Source organism: Limanda limanda, chromosome 2, assembly GCF_963576545.1.
Source record: "Limanda limanda chromosome 2, fLimLim1.1, whole genome shotgun sequence".
NCBI lineage: Eukaryota > Metazoa > Chordata > Actinopteri > Pleuronectiformes > Pleuronectidae > Limanda > Limanda limanda.
In genome coordinates, this window is record NC_083637.1 from 23719174 (window position 1) to 23737703 (window position 18530).

At 41.3% G+C, this 18530-nt stretch overlaps 2 protein-coding genes across 3 annotated transcripts; both read left to right on the forward strand.

Annotated features, from left to right (window-relative positions):
• Window positions 1-680: 680 nt before the first annotated feature.
• Window positions 681-7162, forward strand: si:dkey-93h22.7 (Fc receptor-like protein 5). 2 transcript variants are annotated; one of them, XM_061087715.1, is made up of 14 exons: window positions 681-782; window positions 873-899; window positions 1011-1137; window positions 1217-1389; window positions 2348-2534; window positions 3060-3166; window positions 3590-3776; window positions 4300-4406; window positions 4485-4757; window positions 4846-5151; window positions 5231-5332; window positions 5409-5458; window positions 5592-5657; window positions 5746-7162. In XM_061087715.1, exons 1-14 carry the CDS (start codon window positions 704-706, stop codon window positions 5827-5829), a joined length of 1875 nt encoding a protein of 624 aa, XP_060943698.1. In that variant the 5' UTR covers window positions 681-703; the 3' UTR covers window positions 5830-7162. The 2 variants fall into 2 exon arrangements, with proteins under 2 accessions (XP_060943698.1, XP_060943706.1); XM_061087723.1 differs by lacking the exons at window positions 2348-2534; window positions 3060-3166.
• A 631-nt stretch (window positions 7163-7793) lies between these two features.
• Window positions 7794-18146, forward strand: syngr2b (synaptogyrin 2b). The gene is made up of 4 exons (XM_061086652.1): window positions 7794-8038; window positions 11305-11542; window positions 14439-14575; window positions 16001-18146. Exons 1-4 carry the CDS (start codon window positions 7928-7930, stop codon window positions 16259-16261), a joined length of 747 nt encoding a protein of 248 aa, XP_060942635.1. The 5' UTR covers window positions 7794-7927; the 3' UTR covers window positions 16262-18146.
• The last annotated feature ends 384 nt before the right edge of the window (window positions 18147-18530 follow it).

The window sequence follows — 18530 nt, forward strand, 5'->3', positions numbered from 1 at the left end:
ACCAGTGAAACAAAATGAATGCTTGACTACATCACTTCAAAATGAGTCAGGCTTAATATTCACATTGGTATGCATCTGCACCGGCTCAGGTCATGTGATGTTTACACACACATATTGAATTTCCTTACATCTGGCCCAAACATTCACTTGGACTCAGGGATGACCTGACATCAAAGATCAACGTCACTGTGACCTCAGAAAATGATTTGTTGCCCCGTGAACACATCCTTTGAACGTCTCAAGAGATTCCTCTCAAAAATGGCACAAAAGTTCACTTTAAGGGTCAAAGGTCACAGTGGCCTCACCAAAATGTTTTGGCTTCTTGCACATGATATTCCAGGTCTGGCTTTGAGCACCTTCTTCAAACAGTTATCATTTGGCCTCATAGATGAACTGATTAGATTTCAGTGACTAAAGGTCAAAGGTCACTGGGACCTCATATTAACCTGGAAAAAAGGGCATATATAATGTAACTGCCTTGGTTGGCGGACACATTCAATCGCAATGCCGTGTTTCTAGTTCAAAATATAACAGTTTAACAGTTAAGACATGAGAGGAGGGAGGGGTAGTGTATTGCTATCAGTTATTTGCACATGTTTCTCAATGTGTGTGTGTGCGCGTGTTTGCATGTTTTTTATCCACGGTGTGTAAACCCCTCGGTTCAAAACTGGAAAAACCTGATGCACTACAGTGCAGCAAAATCATGTTGGAAGTCAGCAGTTGTACGAAAGTCAGTCATTTTTCTTTGAAAATGTTTGCTTCCCTCCTCGTGGTCACGCTGGGTGAGCTAACACAAACCACACAACAGTACGCAATACAGTACCTCAGTTTGAGACTTTTGCGTTTTTTTTATTTCTTCTTCCTCTCTACAGGGTTGTGTTACTGCAGAAAGGACAGCAGTAAGTTTGTTTTATGGATTATGTGTGTGTGCAGTCAATTGATAGAAAATATGAGTTTAGAACCCTATAAAGCATTTGAGTGTTTGTGAAATTTTGATTTGTTTTTAATAGATCAGACATTTCTGGGGATTCCACAGCTAATTGGCCCGTCAAAGGCTGTTCTGGGAAAAATTGTAGTATTCAAATGTGTAATGCCAAGCCACCCAAAGAATGAATCTGTCCTGTTGCAGTTAATCAAGTGAGTAATAATACTGTATTCTAAAATAACCACTGTAATAAAAGGAATAAAAACTCCTCTTACTATCGACCCTTTCTAGGAAGGATAATGCCAAGCAGCTGGGTGAGTATACCTCCCTGTCTGGGGAAGCTGCAACCTTCTCCCTGGTCACCAGACTGTCCTATGAGGGCAACCTTGAGTGTTGGGCCAGAGCACAGAACAACTCTCACATCAGGCCCACTGTCAGCAGAACACACTACCTGAGGGTGGTTGGTGAGTCTATTTGTTACCTGAGATCACTGTGCACATTAATGTGTGTCATCACTCAACACATCGAGAAACACACTCCTCAAAAAGAGTAGTGAGATGTAACAAGTTTCTGTACTTCAGTACATTTTTCATGTAAGTTTAGTTTATAAGTAGATTTACTTTTGGTTACTGTTCACTTTTACTCCACTACACATATCAGAAAATATCTGTACTGTACACTGTACACTGCATTACATTACATGTTCACATGTATCACTGGTGAAGAAGAAACAAGTGAAATTGATTCAGACACTACAATGGTTTTCAGTTGCATCATCTGCACCATTATTTTTAATATAATATTTGATAGTCTGTATTATTGGTGCATTCAAATATAACAGCAGTAATGATGTAGTGAATGTTGCACTAGGGAAAAGGCAACGCTCTTAAAGTACAAGTTATTTTAATACTAAAAAAAACGTCATATATATCTATAAATACATATATACTAGGGCTGGGCAACGATTAAAAGTTTTAATCGCGATTAATCGCATGATTTCCCCGATTAATCACGATTAATCGCATTTGTATACGCAAAATCCAATAATGAATTAAAAAGTAGTGTATAGCGCAATTTTATTTTCAATGTTCTGTCATATGAACGAAAGTGCCATAACATTTGTTGTGCAAACACTTTTAACATCAGCATTTAATACAGTAGCAGTTACATAAAATATTCATTATAAATCTCAACTTAACAATGTTATCAAAGCAAATACAAAATTAAAGCTCAATGCCACTGCCAGGGCATTAATGTTATCCTCTTCGTTGTGAAAAATGTATACTCCTCCCTGCGTTTTTCGAACTGATAATGGCAGCAGATGACAGTTACGATATCGGTCAACACAGTTTTAAAAATAACTACCAGAGTTGATTTGAAATAAGAGTGTGATCTAATTGTGCTGCTGTGCTTGTCCTGCAGAGGGAGTGAAGGGGGCACATATTGTTGTTCGTTCTGGTCCAGTAGAGTTCTTTCAGGGCCAGAGTCTGGAGCTGCTCTGTGAAATTACTGCTGGAAAAAACGTGTCCTATAAATGGCTGCAGAATGGTCAGCTCATCTCTCCGTCTCCTAGTCTTCATCTCTCAGATAACCGTCTCTTCATCTCCAGGTCAGTGGAAAACCCATTTGTGCACTCCATGGACAGCTGCTGATGTTTCCCCGAGTGGTTGCTGTGACACTGTCCATGTTGTTGTGAGCAGTCAGAAAAATGTGTTTGATTATTTGATCACTCTTCTAAACTGTGTTTGGGAGGTACCAAGTGATTGGTGGGATGTTGCTCTGTGGTTGCTACGGTGATTTTGAGTAGCTTATAACTAGTATCAATGGATATCTGTATATGAAGATGTACGACAGGACTGCTCCCCAAAAGTGAAGCCAAAGCCTCTAGATCTCCCCCTGGTTGCTGGCTGATATAAAGGTCATAAAACCTGCCTCTTCCATGATAGTGGATTGGACACTGGCCAAACTGCGAAGCCAAATTTTTTATCACAAAGATGCTTTCTGTTATTTTAGGTAGTTCTAATAACATTGATGTTTGTTAAAGAGCTAATTTGTTCAATCAATTTTGGTATTAATAAATTATTTGATACAATCTGTATTTGATTATAATAATAATAATTTGGGTCTTCCTCAGAACCACTTCAGAAAACACCGGCAACTACACATGCATTGCCAGCAACTACTACAACCATACAGTCTTGTCAACCTCCAAAAGTCCTGATGTTGAAATCACAGTCAAAGGTGAACTATTTTGACTAATGAATACACTCTAAAGATTCTGGACAAAAAATTATCCTCTCACGTCCTGCTCCCTCAGACGTGGTGTCAGCCCCTGATATCTCCTTCACTGTGCTGAAGGAGGATTCCTACAACTACTCTGCTGTGGTCACATGTTTGACATATTTGACATAATATGATTTAACATAACCTTAACATAAATAACTATACACAGAGAAAATAATAATTTGACTAAAGTCAAATGATTGACTATCTCCTCCAGCACTGCTCAAAAGGCAGATTATTAGTATTATTTGGACTTAAAATTTCGAACTTATGGCAGCAGATGACAGTTACGATATCGGTCAACACAGTTTTTAAAATAACTATTAGAGTTGATTTGAAATAAGAGTGTGATCTCATTGTGCTGCTGTGCTTGTCCTGCAGAGGGAGTGAAGGAGGCACATATTGTTGTTCTTTCGGGTCCAGTAGAGTTCTTTCAGGGCCAGAGTCTGGAGCTGCTCTGTGAAATTACTGCTGGAAACAACGTGTCCTATAAATGGCTGCAGAATGGTCAGCTCATCTCTCCATCTCCTAGTCTTCATCTCTCAGATAACCGTCTCTTCATCTCCAGGTCAGTGGAAAACCCATTTGTGCACTCCATGGACAGCTGCTGATGTTTCCCCGAGTGGTTGCTGTGACACTGTCCATGTTGTTGTGAGCAGTCAGAAAAATGTGTTTGATTATTTGATCACTCTTCTAAACTGCTTGGGAGGTACCAAGTGATTGGTGGGATGTTAACCTGTGGTTGCTACGGTGATTTTGAGTAGCTTATAACTAGTATCAATGGATATCTGTATATGAAGATGTACGACAGGACTGCTCCCCAAAAGTGAAGCCAAAGCCTCTAGATCTCCCCCTGGTTGCTGGCTGATATAAAGGTCATAAAACCTGCCTCTTCCATGATAGTGGATTGGACACTGGCCAAACTGCGAAGCCAAATTTTTTATCACAAAGATGCTTTCTGTTATTTTAGGTAGTTCTAATAACACTGATGTTTGTTAAAGAGCTAATTTGTTCAAGCAAGTTTGGTATTAATAAATTATTTGATGCAATCTGTATTTGATTGAAATAATAATAATCGGGGTCTTCCTCAGAATCACGTCAGAAAACACCGGTGATTACACATGCACTGCTACCGACTACTACAACCAAACAGTCTTGTCAACCTCCACAAGTCCTGATGTTGAAATCAAAGTCAAAGGTGAACCATTTTGACTAATGAATACACTCTAAAGATTCTGGACAAAAAAAATCATCCTTTCACGTCCTGCTCCCTCAGACGTGGTGTCAGCCCCTGCTATCTCCTTCACTGTGCTGAAGGAGGATTCCTACAACTACTCTGCTGTGGTCACATGTGAGTCGGCGAATGGGACCCGGCCTGTCACCTTTTCACTCTACAACAGGACAGAGCTGGTTGCCAGTGTGACGAGTGATAACAGGAAGGCCATATTTAAGTTACCACTTGTCTTGGATCAGTACTCGGGAGAGCTCCAGTGCAACGCGGACAACGGAGCCCAGGCTGCTCACAGTCAGTGGCTGCCCTTGGAAGTTGGTATGATGGCATTGTTTGAAATCGCTGACATGAAGCTATGATACAGATGACTTCTTAGTAAACGTCAAATCTCTGATGTGTCCTTCAGTCTCAGTTGGTGGGCCTGTGACCATGCACTACGACTCCGACATTGGAGAACACTTTGCTGTGATTGGCCTGAAGTTGTACTGCAAGGTGGCAAAGGGATCTCATCCACGCTACCAGTGGTTCCTCAACAAAACCCTTCTCCGTGACAGAGGCAGTTTCTACTACGTGGTCGACCAGCCGCCAGAACAGTCAATACTCCTGCTGTCTGTGGGGAGGAGCAGCGCTGGGACGTATCGCTGCCAAGTGTCCGACAGCTTTGACAACACTACTGCAATAAGCAGCAGGAAGCGATATTTGGATAAAGAAGGTGCAGTTGATTAATTAACGTAAAGCCTCTTTGTCACCAGTGATAACTGCATTAATTATTTTTCTTCCTGCTCCTCCAGTGCTGAACCGTCTCCCTGTCTTGGTAGTGGCAGTTGTCTTCGGTTGTTTCACAACTCTGATTCTCCTGGTGTCCGTGTGTTGTTGTGTTGGAGTGGTGTACAGTAAGATCACAGATTTCTCCTACATTTTAGAGTTACATTTTTTTCTGGTGTTGATCCTTCTCATTTGCTTCTGGAGATGGGGGTCTGAAGATGGAGAGAATGACAGTTGCCTACGAAGATGAGCTGGTTCGTCACTCTTTCTGTATCTGCATCATTCAAAGCTTCAACCATTAATTTACTCCCACAAGAGCAATTTTCACAGCATATTGTTGTATATCCGTTTTATCTTTGAAACCATGACAGTGCTCTCTTCTCTTAGGAACTGTGTGAATACGGTGAGGATGCAGGTGTGGTGAGATCAGCCAGAGGGGGTGAATTTGATCAGGTAAGACCAGATTAACCAATGAAATCCACCAGTCAGTCATGTCAGTGACATAAACAAATCAAAGTCGCATGTCTCCTGCACTCTTCAGACATCTGAGGCCTCTGCAGATGAATGGCCCCAAATTGCAGAACAGAAGAAGACGCTGGAGGATGAAACGTTTGAGGCGCTCTGAGGACTCATCATTTGCTCCATATAATCACACTGCTGTGGTTAAATAAACCCCTGCTCGTGGTGCTTCATGTCTGTTCAATGTTCCAACATTTGTATTGTACAAGGGCAACGCGGTGGTTAGAACTGTTGCCTCCCAGTGAGAAGGTTTCCAGGTTTAAAATTCCTGAACGTCCTCTTTCTGTGTGGAATTTACATGTTTACTACACATTCACCAACAGTCCAAAACATAGGTAGGTAGGCTGGGGTTAGGTTGTGACCCATTTATTTACTTTACAACACTGTTAACTTTGCTAATCCTCATTATTGTATTCGCCTTCACACAGGTAAGAAGCAGTCTGTACTTTAGTTAATCCCAGTCCAATTTTCCATTAGCAATTTCAGTTTAACACAACCCAACCGGAGTACTGCTCAAAAATGAGATCAAACAAACAAAAACTATATGATGGCTCCAACAGTAGTGTGATTGCTAGTTTGTCTCCACATGTTTGCCTTGTGATGGACAGAAACTGGCTCGGTCAAATGATCTCTCCCCCCATCAGCCCCCCTCCTTCCCACCCACCTCTCCCTTTGTTCTGTAGCCAAATCCAATCCAATACGCATTCTAGGCTAAAAACATGATGTCAATAACCTTGTTTTGAGTCAGAATCTGAATGTCGGGGCTTGAGGACACTTGGATGACACCCCAGGAGCAGTATGGAGGCATTTTATTTATTTTTATGTTTTGTTCTTTTTTTGCGTTTAAAGTGGTGGTGACCTTTACTTCAATTGTATTGGGTTTGGCTGCTAACAGTGCTTGCTCTTTGTGTGAACTGTTGGGTTTCTTTAATATTGCATAGTCTCAACCTTTCTTTGTAAAGTCCTTCCATCCATCCATGCATCATCTATAGTGCGTATCCTTTAAAGGTTCAGTGTGTAAGATTTAGGTGAAAAGGATCTATCGGCATCAATTGAGTATAAATAATCCTATAGCGTTGTTTTTACTGGTGAGTTTCATCTAAACTGTACCAATTGTTGTTTCCTTTACCTTAGAATGGGCCCTTTATATTTAAACACTTTATATTTACATCTGGCGTGAGTACTCTCTATTAAGGCCACCATGTTTTTTACAGTCGTCCAAACTGGACAAACTAAACACCTTTTGAGTTTTTATCACAGCTGAAGACTACCTCAGGTTCTCTTTCTCTCTTCTCATGTTTGGAAGGGAGGGTGAGGTGAGGGGTAATCAGCTGAAACATACAACTTCACCACTAGATGTCACTAGATTCCACACACTGGGCCTTTAAGGGATGTGGGAGAAACTGGAGACAAATACGAAATAAAATTCTTAAAGACAACGAACGTTGTGATTTATTCAAATAAAAGTGAATTGAGTGGAATCGAACATGACCCGTGACCCCTGGCTGCTGATATCCGCCCATCTCTGTGGTCAAATCAGCCGAAACAGAAATTCTACTGCACTCATATACTGACACTTATGGTAAACGCATCCAAAACGCCCAGAAAGGGGACGGCAACGGAGTACTCGAAGTTAGAGGAAGAACACAAGTAGGCCTACGTCCGGTTTTCAAAATAAACTGTTGACATGGAGCTATACAAAATGCAGATTTGCAAAATAATTTTTTGGATTAAATTAACAAGAAGTATATATTGTCTTACCTGTGTAATTTTTATGAATAGCATTTTGACAATATCAATTATGTGATTTAAAAAAGTAGGTAATTTCTGGATACTTCAAAGTACTGTTAAAAACACTTTGCTCAATAAGTTCAGAGAGATACTGATATGCCTGTGTTCAGGACCTCTCTGACTACATACAAACTTAATATTAAACATTTTTACTGTATAGATTAAGAGATTTTTAAAAGTAAAGTCAAACATTTTCACTGTGGAATAGTTCATTTCTGACGCGCAGCCGCTGGCGCGCAGCTCCTGTCCTACTGGCTCGACCAGTCCTTCTCTGCAGGAGGTGGGGACAGCAGCGGCTCTGTCTCAACACACTTCAGTTCAGCCGCCGTATCGTGCCGTGCCGTGCCGTGCTGTGAGTCCAGGTCAGAGCACACTGTGGACTCCGGAGGAACTGCCGCTGAACCGGGAGAGACATGGAGGACGCGGGCGGTGCCAGTGTGTACGGGGCTTCGCTCGCCGGAGGAGGCTTCGACTTGAACAAGTTTGTCCGCCAGCCGCAGACCATAGTGCGGCTGCTGAGCTGGGTGAGTGCCGCTGGAGGAGGTAGAGTGTCCATGTGTCCATGTGTTCATGTGTCCATGTGTCCATGTGTCCATGTGTCCATGTGTCCATGTGTTCATGTGTCCATGTGTTCATGTGTCCATGTGTTCCATGGTGCGAGGGGTGGAAGGGGACATTCAACATGTCCTGGGAACAGGTGCGTTTGGCGAGGAGCCCTCTGACTGACTCTGTGGAACGGATACATCTTTTATAAATATATTTATAAATATCATTTTTAGCCTTTACACATATGTTTATCTTGATCCGTGTTGGCCAAAACAACGGGCTCCTATCTGCAGCGCCTCCACGGGGGGCGTCATGTTGCGTGCAGCTGGTGTGTGACAGCAGCTCGGTGACAGCACAGGTCAACACTGCTGTTGTCAGAGGACAAAAGACAGGAAACACACACAAGTCTGTACTTCTATCCTTGAGGGCACTCATTAGCACAATACATCCCATCGCCTCTTACCCTAACCGTAACCATCCAGACTAAATAAACTTAGACTTTACATAAACCTAATTCTAACCCTGAAACACAGTCTTAACCCTCAAACAGTCCATTGGAAAAGTGAGGACTGGTCAAAATGTCCCCACTTTCCCAAAATGTCCTAATTTGCTTAAAATAAAAAACTGTCAAAAATATACAAGCACAGGAACCCACACACACTGGAGGCTTACCAGTTGAATTATGGCTGTATTATAATCTATTGTTGTCTTTACTCTGTTGTTGTGCTTACAAGCAGCAGTTCACTTTTCTATTATAACTCTTGTAAAGACAGTTGTTTATAATTTGATAATTTAATGTTTTTAAAATTATTAAGAGACTGTATAGAGACATTAATAGACATTTTTTATTGGGAGTTAGTAAGAAGTGGTATTTGCATCAAGAGGGGTACTCGCATCCCAGGGAAAGTTCTGGGAAGTTTCTGCACACGGCGGAACACTTGTTGCTAGGTAAATCAAATGGCACAGATATATTTTATGTGGTGATGACACTGATCTGCTATGTGTAAAATGAAACTCAGCCAGACAGGTTGTGGCATCACATATAGGACGCTCTGAGTGTAATGGAGCTCACAGGATTAGATTTGATATAGCTGTCCTTGGCTGCCTCCTTGGGGAAATGAAACTATTAGGAACCTCATTTAATGGGAGTTTTAGTGCTTTCATTTTGTTACAGGAGGATCGCTGTGAGTACGGTTGATTTACAGGTCTTTAATTCTCGTGAGGCGTAAACCATTTGTTAGGCCTCTGGCTAAGGTACTGCAGGGTCAGAGTGAGGGAAAAACACGGCTTAACCTGAACACTGTGGTGGATAAAGACTGAGGACAGAATGTGCCCTCGGTTGCCACAACAGTTGTTTATACGTATGCACATGTATGTGTGTGTGTGTGTGTGTGTGTGTATCAAAGAGAGATTAGATATGTGTCTCTAGTAAACATGGGCTGGTGGGCAGGTAAGGTGATACCTTCCCTCGCTGACCCTCTCTTAGTCTTGGAAAATGTTTGTGTGGGTCTCTCTTTCTCCCTCTCTCTCTATCTTTTACACACACAAACAAGCGCACACACACACACACACACACATACTTTGCAGCTGTGTCCAACCCACCAAATATTCGCCTCGTATGCCACCCATCTCTGGTGCTTTTACTCTTGCTTCATGGACCAAGTACCTGCAGTAAAAGAAAACTTTGTTTGCTCTGTAACCCCGCCTACATGTCCCACAATGCACCACACCCATTCCCAGAACAAGGAGAGTCTTGTTCTTGGAACAACCATCTCAAATTCTTCAGCTATCTTGACTGTAGTAAATGCAGATCTGGTGGTTTTAGTTTGTGTAAAAACAAGACACCATTATCTCAGGCAGAGCTTTGTAACACCCACCGAAACAATATACTTTTTTTTCACATTGGACATTAAGTCGTTTATTTGACATCTGTCACTCAACACTTTCCATCTGTGTGTTTATGTGAAGCGACATCCATCTGCTCCTCTAACAGTCCCCATCTCACTTTGGTCTCTTGTTTTGGAAGTCCCCGGGTTCCTCTCTCAACGTCCATCCTGCTCAGTCCATTTACCTTTTGTCTCGCAGGATTACGGCCTCTCCTCCTTCCCACGCGTTAAACAGTCCCTGTCTATCCTCCTCCCAGATCTCATTATGAGTGTTGTTAGGGAAGTGGTGGCATCTCCAGAGTCACATGGCAGGCAGCTGCACTCAGAAGTAGGTCACATGGTTAGGTGGGTAACCAGAGCAGACAGTAGCAGACCACGGGACGCTCCGAGGGACCTGGCAGCAGTTAACGCTCTTCGATTTCTGAGCACAAGAACTTGAGGGTGTTTCAAGAGTCAAGCAACAAGAAAAGACTGTGGACGGCGTTGCTTAATAATCTATGTTGGATCTGAAGTAGAAATGGATACAGGTGTTTGTGAAATTGTTTTTCATTCCAAACTGCCTGTTTGGAACGTTCTGTCTGTGTTATTGCGTGACTTCAGAATTATTCCTCGTCATTTGGGACTCCTCAAACAGTTCTACAATCTAATTCTACAATTGTTTGTGTGTTGGATGTTGTGTGCAGAGCTTTTTATAAACAGTCTATGGAGCAGAGTGAAGTTAGAAAACTTTACGTTCATCCTATCTGGTTTATCTGCAATGAAGCTGTTTCCCATAATCAACCGGATTCTGTTGTTGACAAAATATTTTGTCTGATGACTGTACTCAAAGTAGACACAAACTAAACTTGAGGAGGTTTGCTTATTTTGTCATGTTGTGATTCATTCTAAGGATACTAATGTTGAGATCGCCCTCTTTTGATTTCCATTTGGGCGGCTGTTGTCCTGATTGCAGTCTTTTTAAAGCGAGTCAAAAGAGTCAAATTCCAAATGTCCAGGTGTCTGTGAATGCACCACCAAGGAAGAGTTTACCAAATCATTCCTTGAACAGAAAGGAGGACACTGATGTGAGCTTGACACAAACTAAAGTCGATTATCTGTTTGATAAGTCTGATTGTAGCTTTTCATATTGTACTTGCATGAAACAGACTTGAAACATTTAGTTTCAACATCTGGTGAGGAACAATGTACGGTATGCAGTGTGAAGTTAATGGATAAACTTAAAGTAAACTGCGAAATGCACCTTTAACTGAGGTAGTTGAATTGAGCAAATCATTGATGGTTTAACAATTTGAAATAATTCTCATATTCCTTCACCTTACATTAATTGCCACCTTCCTCCTCTCTGTGTTTGTATGTAGATATTTGCCATGGTGGTGTTTGGCTGCATCACAACAGAGGGATACATCAACTCTCCCCAAAGTGCAGAGGCAAAGTGCATCTTCAACCAGAATAACTCGGCGTGTCATTATGCTGTTACCATTGGGGTGATAGCCTTCCTGGCCTGCGTGGCCTTCCTGGTGTTAGATGTTTACTTGCCTTTCATGAGCAATGCACAGGAGAGGAAGTACGCTGTCATGGCCGACCTGGGATTCTCAGGTGAGCAAAAACTTTATTGTTTAAGACTAGCATTAAAACTACTCAAAACTAGCATAATCTCTATTTTTATATTAGCAATGGATCAAATAACCATGTGTCGTCTGAAAGGTGCCACTGAGAGTGACAAGCCTTTATGAAATGATTACTAATTCTGCAGTAACTTACAGGTGTGCACTGTTATAGCTTCTTTCAGCTCATTGTTTTGGTTAAACAGCTTCATCGTGTGAAGTTAGTTCATACCTGACCTTACCTAAGCTGCTTTCAGACACGCACTTAAGAAAGTTTCCTTACATTTTCTGGAGGATCTGTATTTGAGAACACAAATGTCGAAGTAAGTTGGTTCGGACAATTTCTGGAACTGTTCCTGCCTGCCCCCCAGTAAAAATTATGATAATTTGAACACGAAATGAATGCAAAACTGAAAATAAAACCAATTTCAGGATGAAAAAGGTGTCATAAATGTAGAAGACGCAGACAAAGAACACAACTGAGAAAGATGTTAAGATTCAACAGATTTTGATGAGAAGAGCAGATGCTGGTTTTGATATGTTGTAAATGAAAACCCTGTGTTTTCCCAGCTAAAGTTATAGGTCATGTCCTGCCTCCTGCTCGCGCTACTCTGGTGCCACACCTCACCTAAATGTTCCAGACATTTTCCTGTTGTTGTGAATGCATCTCCTGCTGCGTTCATAATAAGTGAAAGGCAAACATTGTTTATGTCTGAATAAGCCTTTACTAAGGTTAGCAAACAACTAGAAAGTCTTGTAAAATGCCTCATTTTGATGCCATAAAACTTGTATAACTAGAAGAGATTGTTTCACATCTTAAATCCTCCTGTCCTGTCTTGATCATCCTGCAGATTTCTCCAAGGTTTTGTTGCCTGACAACAGATGCGCTGCAGATAGCCAATAGTTCTTTACTATATTCCCAGAAAAGCCATGAAAGCCTCAGTCAGTAAACCCTATAAAGAAAATCTGCATCCTTCCGTTCCGAGTAATAATAAGCCCATACTAAACCTGTCACCTTTTACTAAAATCATTGACAATGTTGTTTTAAGTCATTTCTTTTTGACAAGACATTTGCCATCTGTATTCTGACCCCACCACAGCATGGAGACTGCTCTTATCAAGGCTCTGAATGACTTCATCTCTGTCCTCATGCTACTAAACCTCCTTATTGCTTTTGATACAGTTGACCACAGTATATTAAAAAACAGACTGACGCACTGTGTGGGTCTTTGTGAATGTGCCCTGAACTGGTTCAAGTCCTACGTCCATGACAGAGACTACTTTGTATTATGTGCTAGATGCCTATCAGAGCGTCTCCTAATAACGTGTGGAGTGCCGCAAGGGTCGATTCTTGGACCTCTGTTGTTCAATCTTAATACGCCTCAATTAGCCAAGGTGATTCAAGATGGTATGATTTCTTATCACATGTATGCAGATGAAACACTGGGCCAACAAACAACTATAGCTCATTGAATTCCTTATTACAGTGAATGAAAGACATTAGTAGCTGGATGCTTCAAAATGTACTGCAGTTAAATGAGGACAAATCAAAGTTATTCTCTCTTTATTGCTGAAAGAAAGACTCAGACTCTCTCCTGACTTTCACAGCCTGTCATTGAACAATCTAAAATCAAGCTTGACACCATGTTGTTATCCTCAATAACAAAATCAGCCTTCTCCCATATGGCAGGGATCATAGACTTGATGTAAAAACTCAATCTGGAGAAATGTGTACTTCCATTTATCTCCAGACAGCTCTAGGCGTACCAGAATACTGCTGCCGTATGAAGAACCGAAATAAGCTTAACCAGTTCTCAGATCACTTCACTGGTTTCCTATCTCTGAAAGAATGGACTTTAAAATGATTCTGCTGGTTTATATATCACTAAACGACCTAGGTTAAAAATACTTGTTTGATCTACTGAACCATCTGCTTGCTTGCTTTTAGTTGTACTTTATAAAGCAATTTGAGTTGCCAGTAGTATGATATGTGATTTACAAATACATTTACCTTTCCTGGCATTGGTGAAAGCTTGCCTGGATAGAGATGGTTTCCCTTGTAAATTCCATTTTAAAACTAAAACCAAAATGCACTGTAAGTCTATGTCTGCTGAAAGCCTATTGCCAAATGTTTGATAATGTGTTACCCACAATTAAGAAGACTATGTCTAAAAAACATCCTTCTTAGTGCAGAAGTAATTAAATGTGGTGGTAGTGCTAAGAAGGGCTTGCAGACACAGTGGCTGGTTGTCAAATATTCTCAGGACACTCAGTTTTTATCTGTGTGAGAGACGCAAATGTTGATTTGACCCCAGAAAAGCTTTTAAAGGATGAAAGTCATGAGAGGGCAGTATTTTCTAATCACATTTTTTTCTCCTCAGCATTATTAACCGTTCTTAGGCCTCTTGAGTGGTTGTTTCTCCTCATAAATTCCCCATCTGAGTTGTACTTTTCTCCTTTACTGTAAATGTGAGCCTCTTCGTACAGAAAGCCTCTGATTGTTGGTGTAATGTGGGACAGACCGCCTGTCTGTGTTCCTGACATAACACAACATGTAGGGCCTATTATTCATCAAAGAGTACAGTAGAGGAGCAAGCAGCAGGTTGGAGGGAGTAGAACAACCTCACAGATTCTGCTAAAATGCAAACAGCCAAATCACATTCATCCATTCATCAAGAAAAACAAAGAAGTGGTAGTTTGTGAAACAGCTTGTGGTCATTCGAGCAGATGGCGACAGGAGAGACCTTTTTGTTCTGTTGACGCTTTTCTTCCTTTGTGTGGTTGAATTCATTTTCATATCATTTTCAACTGAGTGCTTGTGATGTTGTTTCACACAGTGTGGAAAAATGGTCATTCATTCTGCATCTGCGCATCTGTGTGTTTTCTAGGGGCGTGGGCCTTCCTGTGGTTCGTTTGTTTCTGCCTGTTGGCCAATCAGTGGGGTCGCACTCAGGATGTCAGCGCTATCCCCCACGACGCCGCACACGCCACCATTGCCTTCTCATTCTTCTCCATCGCCACCTGGGTGAGCAGGACTGTCTGTGTTGTTATTAAAACAGCTGAAATGTTACCATGTCACTTCAACACTGAGCTACAGCTGGAGTAAGAAGTTTAATGATATGATTGTTGCCCGGACTAAGATCTGACACTTAGGAGATAACTAGTGGTGCTTTCTGCCAATGAAGTTTATAAATTAGTTTCAGTTTTACCTCCAATGCAGATAAAACCAAACTTTTTCTTGTAATATCCATTTTGCAAAGAGAGAAAATCATTGATCATCTAGGTAATCCTGCCTCACAAGTATATCCAGCAGTGAAAGGTCTCTGGGTTACTCTTGACTCAGACCTTAGCTTCAAAAACCATGTTGATAATATTACAAAGCTGCCAAACTGACTCATGCCATTATCTTCTCATGATTAGATTAGTGTAACATCCTGCTAACTGGCCTCCCCAAGACACAGTCTACTACTGACCATATCACTCCAGGACTCACCTCTCACCAGGAACCTTGTGTTTATTACCAGAATGTTCTACCAACCTTAGTTGACTTGATCCTATTTTATTGGTCATATCATTTTATTGTCTCTGGTTTTGCAGTGACTCTGTCTTTTATTATTTTATTTTTTGTATTGTTTCATGCACCTCTAACTGTTTTTATGCTTTTACTTTTTTGTGAAGCACTTTGAGTGGCATGAAAGGTGCCACATAAATAGAATTGATTATTGTTATTTCTCACTTAAAGCCGCCAATAACTGCAGTTCTTGCAAGAATCTCACCTAAAACCTGTTTGAAATCGTTACATGTAGGGCTGAAATTAATTATTATTTTTATCATTGATTATCTGTTGATGATTTTCTCAATTAATTGATAGGTTGTGTAGTCCACAACAATTTTGGGAAACCCTAAGATGTCCTCCTCAGATGTCCACAAACCCAAGATATTCACTTTACTGTCCACAGAGGAGTAAAGAAACCAGAAGATATTCACATTTATGAAGCTGAAATCAGACAATTTAGAATTTCTCTTAAAAAAAGACAACACCTAAACCAAATAATTGAAAATCAAAGTAGTTGGTGATGAATTTATGAGTCGATCACTGATTAATTGTTGCAGCCATACTTATTGTGTTGTGTTAATGTCGAACCTTTGCCTGCTAACACAGCTGAAGTCACTGATAGTACAAGGTTCTCCAGGTTGGTGCGTTTGACTCTTTTGTGTCAGCAGAGAAGTTTTATTGCAAGCTACTGTTCTAAAGTTGAGCCATAGACTTCCATGCTGTGTAGCCTTTGCCCTCCTTCAATAATAGATGAACAAGAAAAGGATTACCCTTATTGTCCACATTTTTAACACATCCTCAGCATTAGTGTGAAGTCAAAGTGATTCATCAAAACGATGCATAATCTTTCAATGGACCTGGACTGACCTTTACATTTCTCATCTCACTGTGCAGGGAATCCTAGCCTACTACGGGCTGGTTCGTTTCCGCCGTGGTACGACTGAAGTTACGCTCCCGACCCACGCAGAGCCGCCATCAGATCACCACACCCCTTACCCTCCGACCTACCCCCCCACCGCCTACAACCCCACCACCTACACCCCTACCAGTTACGGAGCCTATCCCAGCAGCATGGCCGACATGCCTCAGCCGCCTCCCTTCTCCTCGAAACCTCAGCCGCAAGGAGACGAGGGCTACCTGCCACCCAACTACTGAGGCCAAGGGAGCTGACGCGGGCGAGCTGGTGTCCTCACTCATCTGTGGAGAGAGTGATTGGAGTTGTACTGCACAGGCACGGAGCTGTATCATATTGATGTGGTTTTACGTTTGATTTATGAAATGTTTTGTTCTCAGACGTGAGAACCTGAGCAGTGCAACTGCGAGTCACAGATGTGGGACACTGCGGTTTACTTCAGACGGTCTGCGGTCGGATCTTGATACGTCAGGCCGGAGTGTCGAGATTAGTGCTGACGATGATTAAGCAATCTGACTTTAGACCTCTATGCAAAGATGCAACTCTTACCTCAAATGGGCCGATCCTGAACGGGAGAGTGATGATGGAATGTACCCAGGAGGTCAAAGGTCACATCATGTGACTTTATGAAGCTCCAGTCAGAGTGGAAGAAACAAAGCACGTGATGTGTTTACACTTTACTCTCTGTTGGAACCTGAGAATGTGCATTTGTACATAATTGTCGCTATGCAAAGCTGGCATTTTTATGGTTGTATGTGCGATTTACTTTCTTATTTAGTTTAGTGGATTTATTTTCCCCCTCAGTGCAGATACAGTATCTTGATGCCCTGTACATAGTTTAGGACGTACAATTAAATAGTACAGTGGGAGACAACCTCTATAAAGCCAAATGTCCTGTGATTGTGGGCTAGGGCTGGATTTTGCAGTTAGCCATATCACCATAAATACCTTTTCAAACAAAGTTTTAGGGGTTAAATAATCTTTGTACTGCAGTAAAACCATTACTGTGTTCACCATCTCAGCTGATACTGGTTTAAAAACAATCTTCTGGTTGATGATGACATGAAAGCAACCCCCCATTTCCTGAGCTGTGACGATTGCTTTAACGGCCTTAATGTGTTAAATTTGCCAAACTGCCGAGTCATTCGTGGGACGTGCGTAGTCAGTGTTGCTCTTTAAACCTGCGGCTAACGTTCAGATAGTAGATAACCATGCACTTATTGAACAAGTTTATCCACTGAGCATGTCCTTTTTCTGAAGTCATTCATTAACCACTAGTAACAATGCTTCTTCTTCTGTGTATGAGTAGTTTGACCTCACACCTGCTCCAAGGTCTCAGTGACATGACAGGTCCTGTTTACACACCGAGCTGTTGGAGGCAGACTGCAGCGTGTGTGTCTTTGAAGATGACAGGTTAACACTTTAGCTTTAACAGCTGTCCTGGTTTCCTTTTTGCCAATCATTGGTGTTTGTCAGTTTAACACTTCAACCGCCTTCCGGCTGCCGTAGCTCAGCTGCAGTGACAGAGAGTAACTGGCCTGAGATCAGTTTCTTTTATTGTTCCATGGTTCTTGTGGAGGTGTAGGCTGACTTCAGACATGACACCATTATCTGAAGCTATACTACAAATTGAATGTGATTACATTCATCAAACTTGTCGTTTGCAATGATTAAAAAAACAGATTATATGTTTTGACCCACCTACAGTGCATAACCTACTGAACCCACAATATATGATTAACACTGCTGATGATTTGTCTTTTGTATCTAAAGGAGAAAACTGAACTAGAGTTTTTTGGGGAAATGAAAGTGAATGAGAGTTAACTGTCCCGTGATTACATACTGACACTGTTATATTTCAGTTAAACAGCTGTGGGTCACGGCTGCACTTGAGTGATTTTCTTTTGCTTTGTTTCATGCTCTGGAAAATCAAGATAAAACTATTGTGAAAACTTCAGTGTATTAATGTTAGACAACTGTTTGTCTTGTATAACTCAACTGATCATAAATTTCAAAAATTGTTCCTTTGGACTTTGTCTCCAGCATCTTCCTGCACACTTTTGTAAAGGTAATGAGGATGTTGACTCATGAGCACACATTAAATTTACAATGAGCTTGCCAAAATAACTTTGTTGATTTTTGTGGTCGATTGTTATATTGTTAGTTCCCTGTTTTAGATGTGAGAAGACAGGAACTTGTCTCATTATTCACATCATCTCAGATTGATTTGATACCGCCTCCAAAGAGAGGCCATTTGTTTACCTGTCAGGATTACGTAAAAATATAGTATTTTTCCATGAAGTTTTGTGGAGGGGAGAATCATGACCCAAGATAAACCTTACATTTGAGAGAATACGGATAATCAGGCAGATCCAGGAATTCTGTATCCCTCTATCCAATATGGTCGGATACAGTGTTTAACCATGGTGCAGCTATGCACTCTCAAAGTGCCCTTCTGGTTTTTACAAATATTTTTTTCTCAAATCACTGAAGTTGTGATGCTGCAATTTG